The 27852-nt window shown below is 34.3% G+C and overlaps 3 protein-coding genes across 3 annotated transcripts in view; all 3 read left to right on the top strand.

Annotated features, from left to right (window-relative positions):
- Positions 1 to 14985, top strand: part of LOC111989353 (histone-lysine N-methyltransferase ATX3) — a 19252-nt gene extending 4267 nt beyond the window's left edge. The window contains exons 4-23 of the mRNA XM_024021145.2: positions 2028 to 2147; positions 2262 to 2330; positions 2425 to 2493; positions 2585 to 2676; positions 2821 to 2913; positions 3113 to 3248; positions 3859 to 3931; positions 4073 to 4172; positions 4322 to 4446; positions 4890 to 5035; positions 7336 to 7440; positions 7659 to 7723; positions 7850 to 8063; positions 8289 to 8375; positions 8518 to 8574; positions 8692 to 8781; positions 10516 to 10602; positions 11148 to 11222; positions 14304 to 14404; positions 14550 to 14985. Coding sequence (XP_023876913.2) covers positions 2028 to 2147; positions 2262 to 2330; positions 2425 to 2493; positions 2585 to 2676; positions 2821 to 2913; positions 3113 to 3248; positions 3859 to 3931; positions 4073 to 4172; positions 4322 to 4446; positions 4890 to 5035; positions 7336 to 7440; positions 7659 to 7723; positions 7850 to 8063; positions 8289 to 8375; positions 8518 to 8574; positions 8692 to 8781; positions 10516 to 10602; positions 11148 to 11222; positions 14304 to 14404; positions 14550 to 14640 — 1995 coding nt within the window. The 3' untranslated portion in view covers positions 14641 to 14985. The remainder of the gene's footprint in view (positions 1 to 2027; positions 2148 to 2261; positions 2331 to 2424; positions 2494 to 2584; positions 2677 to 2820; positions 2914 to 3112; positions 3249 to 3858; positions 3932 to 4072; positions 4173 to 4321; positions 4447 to 4889; positions 5036 to 7335; positions 7441 to 7658; positions 7724 to 7849; positions 8064 to 8288; positions 8376 to 8517; positions 8575 to 8691; positions 8782 to 10515; positions 10603 to 11147; positions 11223 to 14303; positions 14405 to 14549) is intronic.
- Positions 14986 to 18062: 3077 nt separating this feature from the next.
- LOC111989364 (probable F-box protein At3g61730) lies at positions 18063 to 22218 on the top strand. Its single transcript, XM_024021156.2, has 8 exons — positions 18063 to 18258; positions 18939 to 19141; positions 19228 to 19272; positions 19896 to 20057; positions 20153 to 20200; positions 20914 to 21084; positions 21459 to 21566; positions 21820 to 22218. The coding sequence occupies exons 1-8, from the start codon at positions 18143 to 18145 to the stop codon at positions 21900 to 21902; spliced, it is 936 nt and encodes a 311-aa protein (XP_023876924.2). The 5' UTR covers positions 18063 to 18142; the 3' UTR covers positions 21903 to 22218.
- A 1204-nt stretch (positions 22219 to 23422) lies between these two features.
- On the top strand, positions 23423 to 26507 carry LOC111989397 (putative RING-H2 finger protein ATL21A). Its single transcript, XM_024021183.2, has 2 exons — positions 23423 to 24254; positions 25914 to 26507. Exons 1-2 carry the CDS (start codon positions 23495 to 23497, stop codon positions 26342 to 26344), a joined length of 1191 nt encoding a protein of 396 aa, XP_023876951.2. The 5' UTR covers positions 23423 to 23494; the 3' UTR covers positions 26345 to 26507.
- Positions 26508 to 27852: the final 1345 nt, after the last annotated feature.

The following is a 27852-nucleotide window of genomic DNA, read 5'->3' as shown; positions in this document are numbered from 1 at the left end:
AATTAATTTTTTTTTTATAGAAGTTTGTTGTTAAACCTATTTAAGATTATTAATTTCAAAAGGCATGTTATAAAACCTATTGTTAGTTAAATTAATTTACAAATTTGTTTTGTAAAACTTATTGTTATATAGAAACTTGTTGTAAAACATATTGTTAGAATTAACTAATAGAGCCTAAATCATGCTAATCCTATTTTGAAATAATTTTTAGACCTAATTTCTTTATGCTTCACATTGAAAAAAACTTCATTATAATATTATAATACACTAGGTACATATGATTTAAGTTCTATATGTATAATAAATATATTAAGAATTTGGCGCCTCGCTTTACTCAGGCTAGCGCCTTTTTGTCGCCTCACACCTCGGGCAATAAAAGGCCTTGGTGCCTTAAGGTCGTCTTTTGCTTTTGACTACCTTGATCAAACCATCTCAGGTGACTCTCCCTCATCTTTTCATCAATGGGGGCTATGACGCAGCAGCTTATCTGTCACTAAGTAACTTGGCAATTCATTAAGGCAGCAGCTTGACAAGTTATCTATCTGTCTCACAAGTGATGAGCAATTGTAATCTGAGTGCCTTGATCTGTAATAAATAGTCAAACTTGATATGTAGTTAGATAAGTGAGTTAGTTGATCAGTTAGTTACAAGCAACAGCTGCGGTGGCTGTGATGGCAGAATCATAACATGGTTAAAGAAAGGATATTCTCTTTGGAAGCCCAAGGCTAAGGGAAAGCCCAAGAATAAGTGCCCATGGTAGTTAACTAAGTTTTTATATTTTATTTAGTTATTCTTGAGTCAAGGGTATTTTAGCAATTTTACTATTGTTGGGTATGGGCCACAGTTAAAAGCCATGGGTTTTATTAATTAGTCTTATTTAATTATGAGTCTTTATGTATGGGTTTTGATTTAATTTATTAGGAACCCTGATACTAGTAGGAATCCTAATACTACAAGTAAGTCTTTATATATATATATATATCTATATATTGTAGGTTTAAAAATAGTAGTCCTAATACTAGTAGGAACCCTGATACTAGTAGGAAATAAATATATATATATATATATATATATTTTGTGTTGTTTCTTTTGCCTTCTCTTTTTTCTTTCCTTTAAATGTTACTGTTTACGGATACTGTTCACACAGCCCCTAAACAGCCTTAATTTCTCTCTAATTCTTCTTCTTTTCTAATCCTAAACCCGCCACAACTAAACGTTAGACAAATTCCTAATTTGTCCTACATCAGGCTGTAATAGAATTCAGGTATGCTGATGTCAGCCAATCCCAGCTGGATCTTGAATTAGTTGCAGATTACTAGCTTAGTGATTAGAATTTGGAGTGCTTTGTGTAAATAAGACATTGACGGTATCAAATACTCAGTTTTGATAATAAAGACAGATTGTTTCTTTTCAAGAGTAAGCCTCTTGAAGAGTTGAACTTTGTCCGCTGTTTCTAAACAAACAACTCAGCCTTCAATATTTCCTTCTTAATCTTGAAATTTCCTGCATTACGCTACCTCTTCTTTAACCTTACCTCATCTTGAACCCTATCTTTCCATGTATTTCAACCTATCCATCTTAACATTCTCTTTTCAGCTACACTCATTCTATGGATATGTTGCTTCTTAAGTTATATATAAATAAAAGCTGTCCCAACTTGCCCCAATACCCTTCCATAAACTACTCTCTTGTCCATGGCAACTGCATGTACATGCTTATTTGGGGCCTTGTACTGAGAAGAATAGATATTTTTTCATTCTGTAATTTCTAAGGTTATTTATCTAAAATTGGTTGATCATGGACTGGTTGCAGTCATTTTAGTGACGGTTTCATGTCAAAATGCTGCTTTATTATTAGCAACAGATCATCTAGACGTGAAAATTTTCTTTGGTTTATGTTCGTGTGCATGTACTTTCAAAAGCAATTTTTGGTTCCGTGTTTTGGGGTTACTACTTTATCAGTTAAATGCTTACAGAATCTGATCTGTTGAGTTAAAGAATTCATCCATGACTTAGTTATGTTTGCAGGATTTCTGCAAGGATACAAGACCCTGTGACGGCTGTGGTTTGTTTCTGCCTTGGAAAAATATGAAGAAAATGAAGGGCTCTACCCGTCAAACCCAGCTTTTGTGTAAACATTGTGCTAAGGTCAGTTATAAGTGTTTTACTTATAAGAGAAAAAAACTGTGGAGAACCTTTTCTGGAAGAGCGTTAATAGAGCTTCTTGTTTTCTAAATGATGTTCACCTCTTTATGTTTACAGTTATGTAAATCAAAACAATATTGTGGCATTTGCAAGAAGATTTGGCACCATTCAGATGGTGGGGATTGGGTGAGATTACCTGCAAATCTGACTTAGGTTTATAATTTTTCCAATTTTTTTTCCTTTTAAAAAACAATTCATTGAATTCAGAGATGTTGATCAGGTGTGTTGTGATGGTTGTAATGTTTGGGTGCATGCTGAGTGTGAGAATATTTCCAGCAAGCTTTTCAAGGTGTGCTTAATTACTTGATTTATGAATTGTGATGTTAATTTCTGTTCCTACCATATATGTGTTTACTAACTGACTTGTGTATGGTTTAAAGGATTTGGAGAATGTAGATTACTATTGCCCAGATTGTAAAGCAAAGTCTAATTATGAGTTATTAGCTTCAGAAAAATGCCAACCAAATGTGAAGTATGTCTACGCTATTTTTGTGTGTGTGCGTGTGCAATTCTTCTCCCTCCAATTGATTTTCAAGGCAATTGTATATTTGACTTCATAGACTAAGGAGTTTATCATCAGGTTTAAAGCCTAATTTTTTGACAATTTTTGAAGCAGGTCTTTAGAAAATAGTGGACAAAATGTTCTACCTGAGAAGGTGGCTGTGGTGTGCAATGGCATGGAAGGAACATATATTCCAAACCTTCATATGTAAGCCTTGAGCTAGTTTCTAAATATTACATGTATGTTGACATATTTTTCTTTAATATTCTTGTAGGACCTTTATGCCCTCCTTTCTCACCACCACATTCATTTTCTTCTTATGCACTCCTTACAACAACTTTCTGTATGTTTTGTTCAAGGATTCATTAAGATGCTTATTTATCATTTTATTTTTCCCCCATCTTAGAGTTATGTGCAAGTGCGGTTCATGTGGGTCAAAGAAGTATACACCTAGTGAATGGGAACGGCACACAGGTTGCAGAGCTAAAAAGTGGAAGTATAGTGTGAAAGTGAAGGGCACAATGCTGCCACTAGAAAAATGGGTCTGTACCAATTATCTTCATTTTGAAAGCACAACCAGTTTCTCCGTGTTCTGTATTTCGACTTGTTTATGGTATTCTAGTTTTATAAAACTGATAAAAGTAACTTTTCTTTGTAAAACAACTTGAGAAACTGGGTATTTTTATTTAAAAATTTTTTTGATGTCCCAAAGTTTTGGTAGCATCTTCTCAATGAGTTTTTGGGTGATTGCTTGATTGTGCATACAGAAAGGGAGATGACTCTGAAATTTAGTATAGGGCAAAGTATCCATGACTTAACACAATGAAAGAACTTAGAGAATGAGTCAACTAAGTTAGGACTAATCTATGAAAAGAAATTTATATTTTGTTATGTTAAAAATTATCTAATGTTTATATACACACACATACACATATAGTCCTCAATCCCCCCACAACAAAAACAAAAAAAAGAAGAAATGCTGGCTTCAATGTGTGTGATACTAGACAACTGCTATTTTTTAAGGAAATTTTTGTATGACTTTATAAGCATTCCTTCTTTTTTTTTTTCCCCCTCATTTCATCTTTGGTTAAAGCTAATGAATTATATGTATGGCCTCTATAAAATTCTCTACTAACATTGAAGATGCTTCAGATTCAAGAGTATAATGTACATGGTGTGGATCCTTTGAAGTTAGACAAGCAGCAGTTATTTGGGTTGTTGCGAGGTAAAATATGCACTTCACTGGAATCTTTACATGTTGAAGGCTAGTCCTATCTTTGGTGTTTGTGTGGGTGCTGTATCTGCAGCCATGGTGTCTTTTGATTGTAATTCTCAACAGCAAGGATACTTATTTTAATTGCTACAGAGAAGTATGAACCTGTTCGTGCCAAATGGACCACAGAAAGATGTGCTATTTGCAGATGGGTTGAAGATTGGGATGACAACAAAATTATTATCTGCAACAGGTGTTTCCATAATTCATTGGATCTTAATACCCACTTTGTGTATTTTGGATGCTTAAATAAAAATTTCCTTGCTGGTAGAAGAATGGATTTTATTTACAACCTTCACTGCTGAAAGAAGTTCTCTGACTTTTTTTTTCTTGGGTGTATAGATGCCAAATAGCTGTCCACCAAGAATGCTATGGGGAAAAATCTGTTCAGGATTTTACTTCATGGGTTTGTAGAGCATGCGAATCACATGATCTCAAGAGAGAATGTTGCCTTTGTCCTGTACAAGGTATGCCATCTAGATTAGTGTGTTAAAAAATTCCTATTCAATCTGTATTGAAAGTTTTATACGATTATATTGTGAAGTTCTTATTAAAACACTACTTTGTCTGTCTAGAAGAGAATCTTCTTTGTCTGTCCAGAAAATTAGTTTTTTGACCCCTTTTTTTTTAGGAATATTTGCATTCCTTATACCTTTTTAGTTGATTTCAGTATAACATGGATGATACTCATTAACAGTGCCCTGCCCCGCGCCCACACCCCCCCCAACACAAAACAAATTTACTAGTATTTTCTTTTTCCACTAAGTTGCATGCAAATATGCTGACTATATAAATTTTTTAAGGATGTTTGCTTAGTATTCTTACTTGGAAATGCTTGTGCTAATTGATTATTAAAGTTGATTGTATTCAAATGCTAACATGTTAATATCTCTAAAAACTGCTTTTATAGGGGGTGCTCTGAAGCCAACTGATGTTGAGATGCTGTGGGTTCATGTCACGTGTGCTTGGTTCCGGCCTGAAGTTGGTTTCTTAAATCATGAGAAAATGGAACCTGCTGTTGGAATCCTTAGAATTCCATCCAATTCATTTTTGAAGGTAAAATTGTGTTCCTAATAATTGTCTAGTCTATCTTTGGTGTTTGTGTGGGTGCTGTATCTGCAGCCATGGTGTCTTTTGATTGTAATTCTCAACAGCAAGGATACTTATTTTAATTGCTACAGAGAAGTATGAACCTGTTCGTGCCAAATGGACCACAGAAAGATGTGCTATTTGCAGATGGGTTGAAGATTGGGATGACAACAAAATTATTATCTGCAACAGGTGTTTCCATAATTCATTGGATCTTAATACCCACTTTGTGTATTTTGGATGCTTAAATAAAAATTTCCTTGCTGGTAGAAGAATGGATTTTATTTACAAGCTTCACTGCTGAAAGAAGTTCTCTGACTTTTTTTTTCTTGGGTGTATAGATGCCAAATAGCTGTCCACCAAGAATGCTATGGGGAAAAATCTGTTCAGGATTTTACTTCATGGGTTTGTAGAGCATGCGAATCACATGATCTCAAGAGAGAATGTTGCCTTTGTCCTGTACAAGGTATGCCATCTAGATTAGTGTGTTAAAAAATTCCTATTCAATCTGTATTGAAAGTTTTATACGATTATATTGTGAAGTTCTTATTAAAACACTACTTTGTCTGTCTAGAAGAGAATCTTCTTTGTCTGTCCAGAAAATTAGTTTTTTGACCCCTTTTTTTTTAGGAATATTTGCATTCCTTATACCTTTTTAGTTGATTTCAGTATAACATGGATGATACTCATTAACAGTGCCCTGCCCCGCGCCCACACCCCCCCCAACACAAAACAAATTTACTAGTATTTTCTTTTTCCACTAAGTTGCATGCAAATATGCTGACTATATAAATTTTTTAAGGATGTTTGCTTAGTATTCTTACTTGGAAATGCTTGTGCTAATTGATTATTAAAGTTGATTGTATTCAAATGCTAACATGTTAATATCTCTAAAAACTGCTTTTATAGGGGGTGCTCTGAAGCCAACTGATGTTGAGATGCTGTGGGTTCATGTCACGTGTGCTTGGTTCCGGCCTGAAGTTGGTTTCTTAAATCATGAGAAAATGGAACCTGCTGTTGGAATCCTTAGAATTCCATCCAATTCATTTTTGAAGGTAAAATTGTGTTCCTAATAATTGTCTAGACAGTTTCTAATTTTCTGGTGCTTCAATTGCAAAATCTTTTATGAATGAATTTATGTTAGGCTGCGTTTGTTTTGGCTGAAATCAATTTAAGACCATAACATATTTTCAGGTGAACATTTTCTGGAAAAGAAAATATTTTCAAGTGTTTGGTTGCGTTCGTAAAAATGTTTTAGAAAATATTTTTGGGTGTTTGGTTGTGTTTGTGAAAATGCTTTAGAAAACACATTTTCTACTACTACTACCTCACATTTTCCCAGGTTCCTAACTGATACTATAATAGAAAATTCCAATTTAAAAATCCAAAGAAACAAAAAATGGAGAGCAAAACCAGATTTTGCGAGATAGATTGTGTGTGAGAGAGAGAGAGAGAGAGAGAGATAGACAGCTAGATTGAGAAGGAGATAATAGAAAATTCCAATATAAAAATCCAAAGAAACAAAAAATGGAGAACAAAACCAGATTTTGTGAGAGAGAGAGAGATAGAGAGCTAGATTGAGAAGGAGAGAGAGATCGGTGACAACAACTGATGATGTTGAGATCTGCCTTAGGACAGCGGTGTTGATGGCTGGTGGAAGATGGCAAAGTTTTGTGGAGTGGCTGTTGGAGGATGACAAATTTTCGCTAATTGGCTGGCGGAGGATGACAATGACCAATCAGCAAAAACAGCCATGAAGAGAGTGGATTTTGCAGTGGTTTAGGGAGGTGGCTGGGATTGGGTTATGCAGTGGTTATGGAGGCAAACAGAGGTTGGTTTGGGAAGATCGGGCCTCGTGGTGGCTTGATGGGTGGATCATGGTGGTTGGCACGAGGCTGGTTGGGTGCTCTGTGTTCTTTGTGCTTGAAGGAGTGGAGAGTGTGAGGGTGTAAAATCTTGTGACTGAAAATCAAGTGTAAATTGATTTATGGTCAAAGGGAAAACATTTTCAGGTTGACCGGGCTTTTCAGTCCTCCCAAACACCCAGAAATGCATAAAATTTACATAAAAACAAACGCAGCCTAAGTCTCTTGTAAAATTTCATAGTATTGAGTTCAATTCCTTGATGGTTAGTAGAAAGCTTTGGAAATTCCCGTGCGTTGTTCTTTAGCAAACCAAGCTTTATGAGATTAATTTGCTGTGTGGTAATGCTTTTTTTATTTTTTATTGCTTGACATCTAAATATACCCTATTTTTCTGGACTGCAGCGTTGTGTAATCTGCCAGCAGAGTCATGGTTCCTGCACCCAGTGCTGCAAGTGTACTACTTATTTTCATGTAATGTGCGCATCGAGAGCAGGATATAGCATGGAAGTAAGTCTTCACAGTTATTATGAACAGAGCAATGGTCTGCCTGAAACTACTAATATTATAGAATATTCTTAAATTGAATTGTGTTGTCCTGTTTTGGTGCTTGCATTGCGTGTCTGTATGATGCATGCCTTTATTTTTCAAAATATTTTCATGTAAGTTTTGAGAAAAAATTGAGGATGGAAAAGGGACTGCGTTAACATTATCTGTTGAACTTTCAGTTGCACTGCTCGGAAAGGAATGGGACACAAATGACTAAAAAGTTGATATATTGTGCAGATCACAGGTTTGGGTTGTGCCCCACAATTTGTTTCAATATTTTCTTTACCAGTGGAATAATTTTTATTTTTTACTTTTGGTTCAACTCCATTATGCACCACATTTATTGGTTTAAACCTTGGTTTTCACGCAGAGAGCCAAACCCCGATGCTGTCGTTGTTGTTCATACTCCTGCAGGGGTTTTTTCTGCTAGAAGCTTGCTGCCAAACCAGCAGGGGTGCTTCAGGGGTTCAAGGCTGGCTTCCTTGAAGAACACTGAACTTCCTGAGTCTCCAACATCAGAGATTAATGAGTTTGAGCCCCTTTCTTCTGCAAGATGTCGTGCCTTCAAAAGATCAAAGAATAAGGTTACTTTATGTAGCAAACTTATATCTGTCTCTGTAATTTTCAGTTCAGTAGAATACTTGTTTCTTAACAAAATTTTTCCACACTGCAAAGCTTTTATTTCCTTTTTTTGTTAGGGATGAGCCCAATTGATCATATTGTTGTTTTGTTGTTAGCATGTTGCCAACAAAATCATCAATTGTCTCTCTTGTTGGTCTCATTTCAATATATATTTTTTTGTTTGCCAGATGGCCGATGGACAGCCAATATTCCACCGACTGATGGGGCCAAGCCATCATTCTTTAGATGCAATAAGTAGCTTGAGCACAAAAAATGTAAATTCTTGTCTTTTAAATTTTTTTTACCTCTCAGATATTAAACTTTTGCATTTTGGAAGGAAATAACCTTATTTTGCTTTTTTGGTTGTGTAATGCGACATGTTAATATCCATTTACATACTTTGTTCTCTTTTAACAGGAAGTAGAAGTTTCTAAGGATTTCACGTCTTTCAAGGAACGACTTTGCCACTTACAGGTAGCTATGGTTTTTTAATATGTAATGGGTACTTGCGTACTTTCTACTTGATATAATTTCTAATTTCATTAACTTTTGGTCTAGTATTTTTTTATTAACACTTGTTTGTGGCTTCAGAGAACTGAATGTTATCGGGTTTGCTTTGGTAAATCTGGTATACATGGATGGGGTCTCTTTGCGCGTAGGAATATTCAAGAAGGAGAAATGGTACTATGACACACTCTCGCACACACGTGTATATGCGTTGCTTATACTGTTTCCATAATTTCTGATATTGAGAATTTTTCTTTGGATATCCACTTCCCAAAGATTTTTTGGTAAATCAATAGACAATGTTGTGGTAGCTTTCTTCTTCTCTTGTTTAGTTGACATAATAGCATTCTGTCTACTTTTTCTCTGTCCTTTTAAACATTAAGTATTTCACTGGGTTGGTTCGTTGATGTGGAAGGAGGAATACAATTTTTATTTTGATTTAGTCTTTATGTAATTTTGGAAGTCAATTGCATTTTTGTTAGTCACTTGGATTTTATTTTAAGTCTTATTAGTTAATTAGGTTAGGATCTTATTTAATTTCTTAGAGTCAAGGGTATTTTTGTAATTCAATAAGCGGGATTTTCTCAATCATTTGAAACTTGGTTTTCTAAGTCAATTTTAACTAGAATTATGGTTTAATAGTTTATATAAGCATGCTATCATACCGCTATGGAGACAATTTATAATATGATTGATTAAGAATAGTTCTCTTGAAAATTGTTCAATGGTCTGGAGTCTATTCCAACCAACCTTAGGGCTCACTTAGGGGGATTACAATAAGAATGATAATTTTTGTTTCTTGGAATAACATATGTTATAATGGAATAATTAAATCTATTCATACACATGTTTGGTTGTAACATTAGAATAACTCAGGATCTGTTTTATGCAATATCTTATACAATTATATTTCCTAACAACAGATTTTTTTAAAAAAAAATTGTTTAAAAAAAAAAAATTTGAGAGATAGTTTTTATAATTGTTTGTGCATATGGAAAATTTGTATTTTTGGAAATATATTAATTTTATAAGTAATTACACCTACTAAGAATATTATAGCCCTTTTAGAAAGAAACAACTATTTCACAAGAATAACCATTCTATTACAGGACCTAGTACAATATACCAAACATATCCTAAGAGTGTTTGTTTGGAGGTGAAATAGGGTAGATGAAAAATTTTGGAGAAAAAATGGGAAGCAAAACTCTTTTGGAGTGTGTTTGTTTGAGTAGGAGGGAATGAAAATAAATGGTGGGGCTCAAGTGTTTTCTCCCCAGGACCACCCAAAATGTTTTCTCCCCAAAATGGAGAGCAAACTGAGTGGGGATGAATTTTTTCTTGATTGACAATGCACATGGGTTGCCTTTATTTTTATTTTCTTCTCCCTTGATGTTGCCTTATTGCCCTTCTTTCCTTTTTTTTTATATTTATTTTATAACTAGACATGATTTTTATTTTTTTGGGTTATGATTTTTATTTTTTTAATAAATTTGGGTGATTGCACTTTTTTTTGGGTTATTTGTCAATTGTTTTTTTTTTTTAATTGAGCATTATTTTTTAACAAGGATATATGAGTAAATTTATTTAAACTCATTTTTTCTATTCTTCTACTTTTCCACTTTCAACCAAACAAAAAGGAGAGAAAATAAAATCTTTTCAATCCCTCCACTTTTCCATTATCTCACTTTTTTCTATCCTCTTTTCTACTTCTCCGACCAAGTGGATCCTAAGTGTTGACCCCTAGGTTTGCTCTTCCTTGCTTGATGCTGATTCCAAGCAAGCCTTGGTGTTGACACCTAGATTTTATCCTTTTATTTTTCTGTTCTTGCATCTGTTTTGATTTGTTCTGCGTCATTCTTTTTTTCTTTGGAAGGTCAGACAACTGATGCTAGGTATGAATGTTTCTAGGTTGTTGAGTATCGTGGTGAGCAGGTGCGGCGTAGTGTTGCAGATTTGAGGGAGGCAAAGTACCAATTAGAAGGCAAAGATTGCTATGTGAGTCTTTTGTTTAATACTCCCTTTTTCTGCATGTGCATTCTCTTGGCGATTGCTAATATTGTTAGACCTCCATATGCCTATATTGGAAGTCGTGAAAAGTATTTTGATGTCTCAATTGCAGTAAGGGAAATTTTGGGGAACTCCCATTCTATGTTTAGTTTAGGCACAGGTACCCATTGCATGTCTTTTACACTCCATATTTGATAATTAGGTGAAAGTGTTGTAGTATAGGAGTGACTATTTAACTGTTTGAATTAATTTTAAGTTAGGGTGAAGTTACTTTCTTATGTCTTATGACCGGTCTGTTTATTTTATTTTTATTTTTATTTTTAAAAATAAGGGACTGGTCATGATAAACCATATATAGAATACAGGAAGTCTTACGTTTTGTTTTACTGACAACCTGATGATTTTAAGTATGCCCCATTTTAATTTATTTTTACCCAAACACCTCTTTTTGGCAGGTTAAATTCTTGTATTATCTCATCAGATTTATCTCTATTAACTGTGGTTTTTAATGTCCAATGAAAAATTTTATGCAGCTCTTCAAGATCAGTGAGGAAGTAGTAATTGATGCCACAAATAAAGGGAATATAGCACGTTTAATCAATCATTCGGTAAGTTCTTGTGTTGAAGTTTTTGATTGACTTTGAGAAAATATCTCCTATTCTTCATTTGCTTCAAAAAGCATAGGCTCATATCTTCATGCTCACTGGATTGTTCATAGCTTGGTTTGACCTCTAACTTGAATTGATCCCAACTGGGAATTTGATTGGCTTTTGTCATGTTGGTCAAATTTGCATTGTGGTCACATTGCCTGTTGAGGCATTGACCAAGAAGATATTAGCTTATATTTTGACAGACTAAGGCTGTGTTTGTTTCGTGTAAAACGTTTTCCGGAAAATACATATTTTCCGGAAAAGGAAAATATTTTTAAGTGTTTGGTTGAATTATGAAAATTGTTGTGGAAAATATTTTCATGTGTTTGGATGTATTCTAAAAATGCTATTTTCCGGAAAATTTTTCACATTGTCTCAGCATCCAAACAAATTTTATTACAAAAAATTTCAACATCACAACCAATTCAACAACAAATTCCGGCAATAAAAACACAACACAACAACAACAACAACAACAATAAATTCCGGCAACAAATTCCGGCAACAACACAACAACAACAACACTACCAAATTCCGGCAACAACAACACAACAACCACAACAACAACAATCAGTTCATCAAAAAAAAAAAACAAAAACAACAATCAAACTTAAAAAAAAAAAAACGGAGAGATCGAGGAAGACGACCATCGACGGCGTGGCGCGGCGCGGTGCGACTCGCCGGTGCGAAGAGCGCTGGGTTCGAAGGAGTTCGACGATCGACGATCGACGGCGCGGCGCGATCGAAGGTGCGACTGGATCTGCCCGTTGCAGTGAGGTGATGGGGACTGGGTTCGTGGGTTCGTGGTCGCCGGCGATGGTCTCTCGGCTTGGATCGGCGGTTCGTGGGTTCGTGGCTGCCGGCGATGGGCGTTGGGCTTGGATCGACGATGGCGCTGGGCTCTCTCTTTCTTTCTCCCTCTCCCTCTTCGTGCTCTCTGTTTCTTTCTCCCTCTCCCTCTTCGCGCTCTCTGTTTTTGGGTTTTCCGGAAAATAGGATTTGAAGTGAAAATAGGAACTGAATCCATTTTCACCTTTGACCGATAGTCAACGGAAATCAATTTCCGGAAAATCGATTTTTCAGGTGCAACCAAACACCCGTAAATTCAGAAAAGCATTTCCGGAAATGCTTTTCACCCAAAACAAACACAGCCTAATAGTAGAGCAGCAGATTTACATGTAAGACCATAGTAATGATCTTAAAGTAGATTTGGCTTGGGTTAGGGTTCCTTTCTAGATATTATGTGGCCCAAATCCAACCTTTGTTTTTTACAAAGAGAAATAAAAAGCAAATAAAATTTCTACGTGCATCTTTTCTTTTTGATGGTTCTATACATGCATCTTATATCTTACAATGCTAACCATTCAATCACATTTTACTGCAGTGCATGCCCAACTGCTATGCAAGGATCATGAGTTTGGGTGATGAGGAGAGCAGGATAGTTCTTATTGCTAAGTGGGTTATTTGTCAATTGTTTTTTTTTTTTTAATTGAGCATTATTTTTTAACAAGGGTATATGAGTAAATTTATTTAAACTCATTTTTTCTATTCCTCTACTTTTCCACTTTCAACCAAACAAAAAGGAGAGAAAATAAAATCTTTTCAATCCCTCCACTTTTCCATTATCTCACTTTTTTCTATCCTCTTTTCTACTTCTCGGACCAAGCGGATCCTAAGTGTTGACCCCTAGGTTTGCTCTTCCTTGCTTGATGCTGATTCCAAGCAAGCCTTGGTGTTGACACCTAGATTTTATCCTTTTATTTTTCTGTTCTTGCATCTGTTTTGATTTGTTCTGCGTCATTCTTTTTTTCTTTGGAAGGTCAGACAACTGATGCTAGGTATGAATGTTTCTAGGTTGTTGAGTATCGTGGTGAGCAGGTGCGGCGTAGTGTTGCAGATTTGAGGGAGGCAAAGTACCAATTAGAAGGCAAAGATTGCTATGTGAGTCTTTTGTTTAATACTCCCTTTTTCTGCATGTGCATTCTCTTGGCGATTGCTAATATTGTTAGACCTCCATATGCCTATATTGGAAGTCGTGAAAAGTATTTTGATGTCTCAATTGCAGTAAGGGAAATTTTGGGGAACTCCCATTCTATGTTTAGTTTAGGCACAGGTACCCATTGCATGTCTTTTACACTCCATATTTGATAATTAGGTGAAAGTGTTGTAGTATAGGAGTGACTATTTAACTGTTTGAATTAATTTTAAGTTAGGGTGAAGTTACTTTCTTATGTCTTATGACCGGTCTGTTTATTTTATTTTTATTTTTATTTTAAAAAATAAGGGACTGGTCATGATAAACCATATATAGAATACAGGAAGTCTTACGTTTTGTTTTACTGACAACCTGATGATTTTAAGTATGCCCCATTTTAATTTATTTTTACCCAAACACCTCTTTTTGGCAGGTTAAATTCTTGTATTATCTCATCAGATTTATCTCTATTAACTGTGGTTTTTAATGTCCAATGAAAAATTTTATGCAGCTCTTCAAGATCAGTGAGGAAGTAGTAATTGATGCCACAAATAAAGGGAATATAGCACGTTTAATCAATCATTCGGTAAGTTCTTGTGTTGAAGTTTTTGATTGACTTTGAGAAAATATCTCCTATTCTTCATTTGCTTCAAAAAGCATAGGCTCATATCTTCATGCTCACTGGATTGTTCATAGCTTGGTTTGACCTCTAACTTGAATTGATCCCAACTGGGAATTTGATTGGCTTTTGTCATGTTGGTCAAATTTGCATTGTGGTCACATTGCCTGTTGAGGCATTGACCAAGAAGATATTAGCTTATATTTTGACAGACTAATAGTAGAGCAGCAGATTTACATGTAAGACCATAGTAATGATCTTAAAGTAGATTTGGCTTGGGTTAGGGTTCCTTTCTAGATATTATGTGGCCCAAATCCAACCTTTGTTTTTTACAAAGAGAAATAAAAAGCAAATAAAATTTCTACGTGCATCTTTTCTTTTTGATGGTTCTATACATGCATCTTATATCTTACAATGCTAACCATTCAATCACATTTTACTGCAGTGCATGCCCAACTGCTATGCAAGGATCATGAGTTTGGGTGATGAGGAGAGCAGGATAGTTCTTATTGCTAAGACAAATGTTTCTGCTGGTGAAGAATTAACGTATGAATTGTTCCCATGTGTGTGTGTGCGCACACTCACATGTATGCATTTGTGCATGAATGAGTTTGCTGCCTTCAAATTTAACCTCTTTTTTGCATAAAAATTCAGTTTGGGAATAAAGAATTGTTTAATCTTTCTGCCACAGGTATGATTACTTGTTTGATCCAGATGAGCTTGATGAATTGAAAGTTCCTTGCCGATGTAGAACTCCCAATTGTAGGAAATTCATGAATTAAGTTGCACATTCTTTTTTGCCATTTTATCTCTGCAAGGAGCAGCTTGCACCGGCCGCGTACCTCCTTAAGTCCTAACCCATGAGGATTCATTCTTTTTCAGAGTGAGCTTGTAATTTTTTTAACCCAAATTTGTATTATAATCATTTAGATGCAATAAAATGTAAATTCACCAACTTTTTTGTTGGTGCCATTTTTCTGAAAAAATTGCATATGACTATATTTTTGTATTATATATCATGACTGCGCACCATGCCAATTTGGTCCCAAATTTGAATGAGTTACCATTTGTATTGTAAATAAATTTGTCTATTTATACGCTTAGCAAAAAAAAAGAAAAAAAAGAAAGTGTATTTGTATAATGAAGAACGCAGAACAGAAAAAATAACAAAAACAACAGAATTAGAATGGACAAGAAACAGAGGGAAACGTAGCAGAAGACTCCAGCAGTATTATATTATGGTCCTTTTTTGTTTTTTAAACTGGTTAGAAATTTATCTTAAATTTATCCTAACGTACTCGCCTGGGGCTAGAACCCTTGACCCCCTCACACCCAAGCTCTAAGGCTTGGGGAGGTACCGTCCCGCCTAACAGGTGAGTGGTATATTATGGTTCTTTGTTTAAGCAGAATCATAGGTTCATAACATACATCGAAAGGCTTTAGAAATGTTAAATGATGAGAGGCCTTAAATCTTAATGCCAAGCCAATCAATAAAGTTGAGTACATCTATATATGTATAAGCTGCAGCCAGCACCTTTTGAGTGATAGGCAGTAATGATCTCAAGACTAGTTTTTCCTACCTGATTGTAGTCATCACTCATCAGGGACAGGAGGAATTCAATAGATTTTTTAAAAGGAAACATGTGAGTGCGTCGCTATTGGTTCTTGCTTTGTTTTGTTGAACGCAAGATCAAACTCTCTAGCTCTAGAGGTCTTAGAAATATCATCTTTCCAAAGATCTTGACTTTGGAAAAATGATGTTTTATTGTCAAGCTCCTAATGAGGCAGACATTTTAAATTAGTATAATTGCAGTTTGGAATCTTACAAATCCTCTGGGTCTAGATGACTTCTTGACTCTGTTTTATGAGTATATCATCGGCACGTAACTAGATGGGAGGTAGTGGAAGCGATATAAAGCTTCTTTTAGCAGAGGTCACCCCTTCTAAGTCCGAAGCCGAATCCCCAAAGGCAAGGGAGCTTCATCGGTGAATCAATGCAAACCTATTATCTTATCTAGTGAAAGCTAAAAGTCCCACCCCAAAAAAAAACTTTGCTTTTATGAGTGTTTTTATTGAGCTTCGTCTTTCCCCTCAAAAATAATTTTTTTTCTTTTTGAGTCTCCCATTGTGTGGGTAGCACTTTAAATTAATTATTATTATTATTTTTTTTTTGGTTGAGAATCATAAATTTTAAATTAAATTAAGTGTGAATTTGCGTAGTGGCATTTCTGCGTTTGTGTTTCACGTGGCTGGTCTCATGGCACTGTTCATGGACTAGCCAAGTGATGAAAATGTGTGAACAATATTTTCAGCAATAAAAAATATTTTGCTACAGTATTTTTAGCAAAATAAGCGGTATCCAAACAGATCCTAAAAAGTTAAGTTATGAAATCATTTTTTGAAAATTTGAGTATTTGTCTTTGTTTTATATACTCATGACTCATTTATATCTACAATACATATCAAGCGCGTATGCATGCCAAAGATTCGTAGATAATACAGTTACATTAACTTCAAACGGTCATATCTTACTCATTTAAATCTAAAATAAGTCAAATTTGTATCCATTTAAATTCATAGATGGCTACTTTTTAATAGAACAAAATAAAATCACTTAACTGTTGATTGTATTTTATGAAGTGACATATTAGAAGTGACGTATTAGAGTGTATAAATGTCATTGTCAACATAACTTTTAATACTTTTGACCTGGGATTATCTTAAATTCTCTGAAGAAAGTATCATCATGCAAAGAGCCAATTATACCTTTATTACTTTTTCATTGAGATAGCATATGTGAATTTATTAGTCAGTGCAAAATGGGACATCCAAATTAGTCATTTATTGAAACTTAATTGTTGTCCAAAACCTTATGCATAGAAAAGCAATTAAGGAATTGAGGGAATTAAATTGGCTATGGAAAAAGAGTAAAATAGAGAATGGAATGGAAGTTCCTTCTTATGGAAAAAATTTTCATTTTAAACCAATGGATCTCTATATCGATATATAAGTGCATATCCTCTCCATCATACTTAGTTCTTCTAAATGGAAGTTTATGTTTCTCCCATTGAGAGGACTAAGCTAATATCACATGATCTCTATGTACATCACCTTTATTATATATTATTATTATTATCTTAGGATACAAAGTTCTTTCAAGATTACTTTAAAAAGAGTTTGACAAGAATTCTTGGAAGGAATTAAATTGATTTTTTTAGACAGAATTTTAACCTATGACATCCGCTTTTGATATTATTCTTTATTATTAGACCAAGACACCAATTAGATTTGATATAGTCAATGATTGAACACTATGTCTCTTATTCAATGATAAGAGAAGAGACTTTACTACTTTGTTTCACCTTTATAATATCAAAAAATGATTTAAAATGACATTAGAATGGAACAAAAGGACTAAAATGACAATGTTGTCAAAATTAACTTATTATAATGATAAAATTTAAACTTAATGTACTAAAATGGTAATCCAACAAATTTATAGTGTAAATTGCATGCTTATAAAAAAAGAATGAATATAGGGACAATTTTTTTTTTTTTTGGAGTAATATTTAGAAATTACATTGAATATAGAGAAATGTTGTCCACAATATTTCACAAAAAAATTTATTTTTATTATTATTATTTTATTTTTTTTGGTTTAGGAAATACTACTCACAACTTGAAATTTGTAGAAAAAGTTATCGATAAAAAGTAGTATTAAAAAAAAAAAAACCTATAAATAATTTTATGTTATGCATGAAAGTCATTAATAAAAGCGAATAGGTTCTTCAAATGAACTTAGGGTCCACAAAACATAATTTTTTTTTTTGGAGTAATATTTAGAAATTACATTGAATATAGAGAAATGTTGTCCACAATATTTCACAAAAAAATTTATTTTTATTATTATTATTTTATTTTTTTTGGTTTAGGAAATACTACTCACAACTTGAAATTTGTAGAAAAAGTTATCGATAAAAAGTAGTATTAAAAAAAAAAAAACCTATAAATAATTTTATGTTATGCATGAAAGTCATTAATAAAAGCGAATAGGTTCTTCAAATGAACTTAGGGTCCACAAAACAGCCCCATACAAAAGTAGAAATTGTGGGCTAACCTGAGGCCCATTAAAATATTAAACAATTTGAAAAAAATAATTAATAATAATTTGTTGGGTTTGTTTTGAATGGGAGTACTTGGCGCGCGAAGAAAGAAGGAAATAAATAGAGGCAGAGAGTGAGAGTGAGAGTGAGTTTTAGTTTGTGAGCTTCAAAAATCGAAAGCATGGGAAAGCGGCAATTGCAGAGCGCAGTTGAGCACATGAGAAAGCGATTGCGATCAGCCAAACGCATTTGCTCTTGCACCTCTCCTCCTCAACCTTCTCGCTCCTCTTTCTCCTGGTACATTCATTTTGATTTCGTTTTTTTTTATAATTTTGTTTAAATTTTACGTTGAATTTTTAAAGGTTTTGGTGTGTATTTGAGTGTGTGAGATTCTGAATCCGATTGTGCTTATTAGAATGATCGGAAATCAATTCTTTCTTTTGTTTAGAGAAGCTAATTTTAGATTCGTAAATCTGTTCTTGGAGAAAACGTTTTGATCATTTAGTGAACTTTTGAATCTCAATTCAGTGATGAATTTCGTTCATATTTGTACAGCTGTTTGGATTATGATCTGGAAAATCTTTTTTCTGAAATGATTTTTAAAGTACCGATCTGTGATTTGAAGTGAATGCTGTTATACTCCTGACTGATTGATCTGATTTCGAATCATGATTGTTATTCAGTAGCGGCAAATTTTCGAACTCTGTTTTAGTTTGAATCGGTTAGAAAATCGAATTAACAAACACTTTCAAGTTTTAGTCATTTTCTTGCGTTTTCTCAGAAGCCAAACGCGAATTCATTTAGATTTTTTTGAATTCTCTCTAACTAACTTTTGAGTCAAACAACTAAAAGAGAACCTAAAAACAAAACTCAAATAACAGAGTTTGAGTTTTAGACTTTTAAAATAATAATAATAATAATTTGATTTTTTTTTTTTTTAAATTTAAAATATGATTGTTAATTGTTTGTCTTTGAAGGTACGAAGAGGACGTGTGGACAGAGATTGCGAAGTTTCTAGACGGAAGGTCTCTGATGAAGCTGGCTGTGACGAGCAAATGGTTCCAGCGTGTGATCATGGATGATAGCATTTGGAAATTCGTGTGCCTTCGTGATCTTCAGCTCCCTGCTGCTCCTCAACACGTGGATTTCAAATGGTTCGACCTCTACACTTCTGCCTTCGGTATGTATAAAAATTTCACACTATCATGGCCTCTCTACTCTGCTTGCTTTCCACGTCTCAATCATCAGCTTTTTTTGATTTTGCAGATGGGAGCCACTCTTTCAAGTTCCACCAAAAAGAGAAGCATATTGGTGAGTTTGATTCATCGAGCATTTTGGATTTGAAAGAAGTTCATTTACCTAACACTTAAAATAATTTTGGCTGAATATTATTTTTATTATTATTTTTTTCGCAATAATTGATATGACAAATTGTGATTGAAGCAACGTCATTTTCATTTTTACACACTATCACTTTAATAATAAATTTATGTTGTATGTCATTGTTAGGATTTTTTTTTTCCATTTAAAACTTTGCTTATTTTATAAGGAATAAAAAATTTGTGCATATTATAATTGGTGAAGTATAAAATGGAATGTTTAAAGTAAAATAATATTTTTTATTAATTACAACTAACATTACTTTTATTAGCACTAATCAAAACAGGCCAATTATTAGTTGTGAAAAATATTGGGCCTTTAAACTTATTTTTTTGAATTGCATAAGAGCTATGCATTGAATGTTATTATTGAAAAAAAAAAATTATTGTAGGTAGTGGTAATATGAACTGTAGGAGGAAGAAAGCAATTTTCATATTTTCAGTTGGATGGGAATAATATGAATCTGTGTATAAGTAATAAAACAACCTTCCCTTCCCTGCATTTGCAGACCGGCTGATTTATTAACTAATATTTTGTTGTGATGGGAATGTCAGATTGGATGCGAATTGGTGCATTTTTGCTTGACTCTTCAGTATTCCTAACAGAGAAGTTAAGCCCTCCTCCCGAAATCCCAAATGAAGATACTGTAGAGAAGATGTTGCAGTCTAGTGGCTGTTGCGTGTTAGACAATGTTAAACCTGGGATCTGGATAGCTGGTACTTCTAATAAGTCTTCTAAAAAACAAGGATCTCATGCTCAAAATTTATCACCACAATTAACCTTTGTTTTAATTCTGGGCTCATGTTTTCAGATCTGCAGCTTGTTCGATGCCCCGTCTGCGAACTCAATACATGTGATGGTGAGCAGGAAAAAAAAAACATTAATACCAATAAAAGTACAATGTATCAATTCCCTTGTTGGTTTATTTGGTTCATGAGATTAGTGCCTAAGGGATACCATTAAGAGACATGTGACTACTTAGATAATCTGGTTTTGTTTCTGTGAGTTAATACTTGACTAGCTCAGAGTTTGGGTGGTGGTAACTTATGGCGAGGTTTATAAATGAAAAATCTTCACAGGTTTAGCTACTTTTGCAATGAATCAATCACTCATAAGCTTGTTTCCTTTTTTAGAATTCTATTCAGTAGTGTATTTTTGCTGTATTGTTGCAAAATTAATCCACGAATCTATATACCATATTAATGTACTTTCATACTAAATGAGCTGACATGCATGTCTTATTTGCTGATACTGTTGTTAGTTAGGATAACTGAGACATCCTATCATTGACTGATACATGCTATTGTTCGATGAATCTTACAATGCAGTAGCCAAATTTGTCACCTAAGAGACAAGTTCCAAGCCAACGAGCTCTAACTCAAATGGCACCTCCTCCCCTTGTAAGAGTAAGGTGGAGGGTGAGCTTGTGGGTTCATGATCCACTGGACGCATGTTTAATTATTAATAAAAAATTTTTTTTGCATAAAACATCACTTTGTTTTGGTATTTTGGTGTCTCACAAAAAGCCTGCACAAGTTTCCACGATATGAGTTAATATCGTTGTTTATGTAGGAACGATGCAGACTTTAGATGCAAGGCATATAGAGCTGTTCCTCTGTGATGGGTACCAGAAGGGAAGCTGGGAATACCAGCTAATTGGATCTCATGATGTCAAAGAGCGTGTAGCTGGAGCTTCTGGGGCCATTTTTGATGTCAAAAACCTGAAGGACATTTCATCGTGTGGTAATTCTTTATACTCTACACTAATTGAGGTCACTGTATCATTTTCCTGTCACCAGAGAAAAAAAAAAAATTATACTATAACATGACACACCTGAAAATGCTGTCTGATCTTAACTGATTCATTGAGAACAGATAACATACTTTCTCACATCAAAGAGTGAATTATTTTTTATTAACTACCCAACAACATTAGAATGGTATTCTTCAACAAGTCAGGCATAATGATTTCATGAGTTATGCTTATTCAATGGGATTAGAAGGGGTTTAAGAGTGTAATTTAATTCTCTTGTAGGAAAACTGACTCAAGTGTCTTGTTCTATTGCTGATCATTTAAAAGTAATATGGCATTGTATAATTTCCAAATGAATTGGCAGCTGTCTTTAATCTCAACTCATGGGTAGGGAAAATCAACGACTTGCATCCAAAGGCTATGATCACTCTCCATGCAGTTGCAGTCAACACCAATTTACAAGAAAATGATGGTAAAGAAAATTCAAAGCAGTCTTTTAATTTCTGCCCCCCACTATTAATTCCATAACTAGTCATATAGTTACTCAAAATAGACAATCAGATCATTGCTTGCATTCCCTATAGTTGGTTTATTCAAGGCCGCAGTTTGCAATAATCTTTTCTATGATTAACTTCTATCTGATCTGTCTATTCTCTTGGAAACAGGAATTAATGTCAGATTCCATGATTAACTTCTATCTGATCTGTCTATTCTCTTGGAAACAGGAATTAATGTCAAATTCCACACCATGAGAGCTGGAACTAATGGAGAAGTAGTTGCTATTAGAATCTCTCAGCAACTCCTGTAATTATCCTCAAATCCCTTGGTCTCCTTAGCAAAGTTTTTCTCTTCAAGGGAAGTAAAATTCCCCTTCTCGACAACTCATACAGAGTACTACTTAAACCATTGATCCATTCAGTTGGAATATAATAATATCCTTTGTGTTGCTCCTTAAAAGTACATAAAACATTGAGTCTGGTTTCCCCTGGGACTGTACTGTACCGTATTATACTGTGGCAGCATGGAAATGACAAACATTTGTACCTATAGGCTATAGGTATGTATGTATATATGAGCCTGTACTTATGTACACTTACATGTGGATATGCATGCATAAAAAATATACGGGGCGGCCAATCTATGTTTGGGTGGCATGGATGAATAGTGCGAAGTAGTAATGGTAAGGCTATAATTGAGCAATGAGCATTAACATCTGGCTTCTCAGAACATTTTGTTTTCTGCCAAATTGAAGAGTATAGGAATCAAGAATCACCAAAATTGTTTCACATCTGGCGCTTCAACGCTATTCACAATTTTGCAAAATGCTATAGTGCTCAACAAGTTTGGAGAGTACCGTAACGTTTTGTAAAACTTTTCTCCTGTTTTTATACTCTTAACTTATTCTATTTCCTTTCTCTCTACTTCCTAAACAAAATTAAAAAAATTATAATTAATATTTTAATATATATATATTTGAGAAGAATATCAATATTTTAATTGAATGTATAAGAACTGAAAATGAAAAGTGGGTGGTTAAAAATAGAAAAAAAAACTTTTTACTTCAAAAATAAGTTTAATTGTACTTTAGATACTGATTATTTTTTCAGCGTTTGTGTTTTGGTTTTTTTTTTTTTTTTTTTTGAGAGAGGTGCGTTTTAGCTTTTCAGTGGGTCCCGTGCACTGTTCACGGGACCCACAAACTTCTTTTTTCATATAAACCTTTAATGAGTCTCACAGCATTATTCACACATTTAAAAATTAACCTGTTGTTTTCAATTTTCAACAAAATAAACAGTATTTAAACATATCCCAAGTCTACAAAACCAAGTTCGGTCATGCGTTATAGTCTTATAGACATGAAATGTGTAGATTAATGATTGAGTATTTCTCACATTACTTGAGTCTTGAGATAAGATGTTACATGATATTAAACTATTAATATTATTATGCTCGCTCAATTGCAGCTTTCCACCTAATATTTAGCAATATTTTTATAAATGGTTCATGTATGACTTTCCCCTAAAAATTAGGGGGACAAATTTTTCAGCATTGGAAGCAAATATAATAAATAAAATTAATTTTACACGTGGTATATATTTACTAGGCAGCCGTACCATTATAGTACTAGACAGACACGTACGTACGTAACTGTAAAAATAACGGTCAGTAGGCCGCTACCAACCAGTGTTGATTGGATAATGCAGTTAGTTGTAAATGCCAGATCAGTATCAAAATTAAAACATTGACTTTAGAATTGTTTAGAAATTTATTTAATAATAATGGTGAGTCTTTTAAGTTAAAACAGGCTACTTAATTAAGTATATATGTGCAAGGGGTGCCAAATCTCACCCCTAAGGCCCTGGATTCAGGGGGCTTTCAATTTGAACAAAGAAAAAAAAGATGAGCATATTCCAAGTCTTGTTTCTTGTCCTCTCCTTCTTGTTCCTCTCTCCTAATCCCATTATTATCATTATTAAAATTAAAGCTGCAGGAGCTGCAGGACCTGCAGGAACAGGACCTTGCCCAGCCACCAAGTGTGGCACAGACAAGGACAACCCTTCTATTCGTTTTCCCTTCCAATTACAGTCTCAATCTGGGCGTAATAATGATAGTAATGAGTGTGGATATCCAGGTTTCGACCTCAGCTGCAAAAGCCAGAGTCAAACAGTTTTAAAACTTCCTCATTCCGGCGAATTCTTAGTTCGCAACATCGACTATTCGAACCAACGGATAGAGTTGTATGACCCTGGTCGTTGCCTTGCACGAAGGCTCCTGCGCTTCAACCTTTCAGGCTCACCTTTCGTTACTGCTTTCACTCAGGAATACGTTTTCCTCCGCTGCCCATCTGAGTTCACAAAGTTCGGTCTCACTGTCATCGATTGCCTCAGCAATTCCACGCATTCTATCTTAGCTACATCCTCGTTGATTCTTGCTAATTCAACCATTCCTACATGCAAAGTCATTACCATATCGCCGGTTCCGGTAGCCTGGCCATCCCAGTATTACGAGGGATTCACAGACCGTGACCTCAACCAGGATCTTCTCTTAACGTGGTACTTACCTGGTTGTGGAGATTGTGAAACACAAGGCGGTGTGTGTGGATTCAGGACAAACAATGATACTACTCAACAAATTGGTTGTTTCTTTACACCTCAACCAGGTAATTAAATTAACATTTTCCTTGTATATTCTCTTTATTTGTTTTCCATTATTTATTTGATAACAGACATATATAATTTCTTTGACATAGAATTAGAATCGTTTTTAGAACCATCAAACCCTACGTTGATCTTGAAAATGAATAATGAATTGGAGAGAGAGAGAGAGAGAGAGAGAGAGAGGGCATGTCAGCTTTCGGACTAGGTCTATATATTCTTATTTGGGCCCACAGAAACGATGTTGTACCGCTCATTAAGGTCGTTGACTTCAAAAAAGATAATGTTTATATTATCACATTCTTCGTATTTTATATATTTTTGGTACTGATTAAGGAAAAAAGAGAGAGAGAGAGAGAGAGAGAGAGAAAAGACAATGTCAATGGAATGGGAGCCGTAGGATTGATAGAATTGACAATTATATTGTAATTTAGAGTCTTTAGACAACACTGGTATTGATAATTTGACCACTAAGTATAATATTTTAAACCTTAAAAAAAAATGTTCTAACATATTAATAAATATCTAATTTTGGATATATTTTCTAAAATTAACTTTATATAGGTAGTTTTAAGGAAAAAAGAAAGAAAGTGAAATGTTGAATTCAAGTGTTACATTAGTAATTCTAATATAGGTAGGGTATGTGAGAATTGATAATTTATACTTAAAATATAGGAAATAGAATTCCTCCAATTTATTAGAATTGATATGTTAACAAAACATACTCTAGTTCTTCTTAATAATAATTTTATTAAACGAATAATCAAATTTTGAATAGTTCTAAAAAATTAACAAAATTTCCATCTCTAATTCATATTTAACAAATTTAACACACTTATCGGCCTAAATGTCTAGATGTATCATAATGTTAGTACAGAGATTATCTGTTTTTTCTAAAAAAAAATGGAGAGAGGAGTCAAACTCAAGATTCACTTGTGAAACAATGAGTTAGATAGTCCATCACTAAAATTCAGGTGCTAACCGACCTTAATTGCCAACCCTTTTTTGTTGTCAGTCTGTCAAGCTACAATGACGTCTCATTAGACATCCTAATCGGCACTTATTTTTTGAACTGGCTTTAAGGGTATTGGTTAGATTTCTAAAATTTTAGGTTCCTTTAGCTTTGAACAACAGCATATTGGTGGTTATCCTATTGTTTCCGTTTGCTGGAACTGGAAGATGCAACAACTCACTTGCCCCATTAAATTAAATTAATCATGTTAATTTTTATTTACGTAGTTAATTTGTTGAGATTGCTCACTCAAGTCAAACTATTTATTTGGATTTAACTAACCTACAGATAATTAGAGCATATTATATTCTAAAGGACAAGAAAAAGCCCCCATTAAGTTCGAAAATCTCTGTTACCAAAAACAAAAAGATTCTAGACCTTTGAACCAAATTGCAGTATAACAGCAGCTTTTCCATTACATATACTTGGCATTGATTGCAAAGCCTAATAAAACTTCTACATATCTATTTTGATTACAAATTCTGTGCTTGTTGCTCTCCCCTCACATGGGATAGAGTATAGACATCCTTTTGCATAGCATTCAAATATGAAATCTAAAATGAATGTAGAATTAGGTGATAATTTAGCTCTAAACTGCATCTGATCCCTCTGATTGCTACTTAATTTAGAACTTAACTGCTTCCAATTTCAGGCCAATTATCTATGGGTCTCCGAATTTTTAGGATCGTCTGCTTCTCCATTGCCTTACCAACCATCACATGTGTTATTGGGATTGCATGTTTCGCATGTTGCATGGAAAGTGCAAGAGGCCGGAGGTCCAACCCCCAGGCTATAGTGACACCACAACGTCCTGATGTCATGATGGGTCTTGATGAATCCACCATTCAATCCTATGAAAAGCTAGTCCTTGAAGAGAGCCAAAAACTTCCTGGACCCAATGACAACACTTGCCCAATATGCTTATCAGAATATTGCCCCAAAGACACACTGAGATGTATACCGGAGTGCAAGCATTGCTTCCATGTTGAATGCATTGATGAATGGCTCCGAATGAATAAAACTTGTCCAGTTTGCCGAAATTATCCATCTACTGCTCATCAGGCTACTTCAGACATTGTTTGATAATTGTAATTAGCATTTTTGGAGGTATTCTTCCGTTTGATTGTACATGGAGGTTGTAACTTTGTGTCTTTACTTTACTCTGTATATCCATAGTTACAGAATGTTGTTTCTAAAAACAATAATCGATAAATAAATAATTTTCAAATTATCATTTAAATAATAACATTTCACATAAATTAGATACCATAATATCATAATATACTAAACAATTTATCGTCAATTCATGAATGTTTTTAAGTGGTGAAGTTAAGGCATGGATTAGGTCACTATCTTGAGACGATACAGTCCACTGACGAAATTTTAGGTGTATATGTGTAATAGACTTACAATTTGTGTGTCTCCTCCAAAGATACAATAGTACGACCACTTTGATGATTATCCCTATAAGCCTACAAAACTTGTAAGATTAAACTCTCTCAATAGTACTTTCTTTTACTTTTTTTTTTGCTGAATAGTACTTTCTTTTACTTAGAAATATAATGAATGAAAAACACATACATTCTCAATAGACCAAGCGAAGATCTTGGAAATTAGTTGCTACGTGCAAGGGTCAAGGGGGGAAAATTTGACCACCTTATACAAAAATCAATGCTTACTTGAGTAATTTCATTTACCAATAACAGAGCCCCATTTTTTCTAAAATGTGTATCCTAGCACACAATATACTGACGTTTGTTTATCTATGCATATATTTTCATGTATAAAAATAAGATAATGAACTCAACTCTGATGAAAGGAGCAGTTAGAATGAACAGATTCCAATTCTTCTGAAAGTGCCGAATCTCACGAAGGGCCACTGTACCTCACTTAAGACATGGCTTCTTCCGCTGCCCCTGCGTTCCCGGAGCTACAAAAATATCAACAAACAAGTTGAAGAAATAAGTCATCATAAACAGATTAAAAACTAATGGATTTGACGAAAAAAAAAAAATTTACATTGTGAATTCTCCCTGTTGGTACCCAAAACAAAAACCAAAAAGAGTTAAGTCTCTAGGTTAATGATTGTAGCAAGTCAGAACAGCAATATCTTTCCTTATCTAGTCAAAATTTGAATCAAAAGACAAATGTTTGCCTAATTAAAAAGTATGCAAATGTTACCAAAAGAGAGTTTCTATGCAATTTCCTTTGTACACTTTCACATTTTATCCCTTAATGTCAGCAGACACTATGTTCTGCAATTCCATTAGCTACGAAACCTCCAATGCAATGTAACAAATACCTATGGCATTAAAAATGAGCCCAGCAGAAGTGAAGAATTAAGCTCAGTGACTAAACATTTGAAAGTCATCTTAGATGGATTAACTGTGTGCAAGTGCAATGACGGAATTCGATCAGTGATAACACCACTGAGTGGTTTTAGGAAAATGTAACAAAGGGAATGAAGGACAAAGCTTTTAGAAAAGATTTGGGAACCTATGGGATAGTGGTATCCTTGCAACTAATTAAAACCCAAGCAATTTGGCCATTAGGATTTTTTCCAAGTAGAACATTTAAAACACGCAGATAAT

Source organism: Quercus suber, unplaced genomic scaffold, assembly GCF_002906115.3.
Source record: "Quercus suber isolate HL8 unplaced genomic scaffold, Cork oak 2.0 scaffold_437, whole genome shotgun sequence".
NCBI lineage: Eukaryota > Viridiplantae > Streptophyta > Magnoliopsida > Fagales > Fagaceae > Quercus > Quercus suber.
This window is presented reverse-complemented; position numbering and strand designations above follow the sequence as displayed.

Coding starts and splice junctions, on each gene's coding strand:
- LOC111989397 (XM_024021183.2), top strand. CDS start 23,495: ATGAGCATATTCCAAGTCTTGTTTCTTGTCCTCTCCTTCTTGTTCCTC. Junction 24,255..25,913: donor TTTCTTTACACCTCAACCAG/GTAATTAAATTA, acceptor TTCCAATTTCAG/GCCAATTATCTATGGGTCTC.
- LOC111989364 (XM_024021156.2), top strand. CDS start 18,143: ATGGGAAAGCGGCAATTGCAGAGCGCAGTTGAGCACATGAGAAAGCGA. Junction 18,259..18,938: donor TCTCGCTCCTCTTTCTCCTG/GTACATTCATTT, acceptor TTGTCTTTGAAG/GTACGAAGAGGACGTGTGGA. Junction 19,142..19,227: donor CCTCTACACTTCTGCCTTCG/GTATGTATAAAA, acceptor TTGATTTTGCAG/ATGGGAGCCACTCTTTCAAG.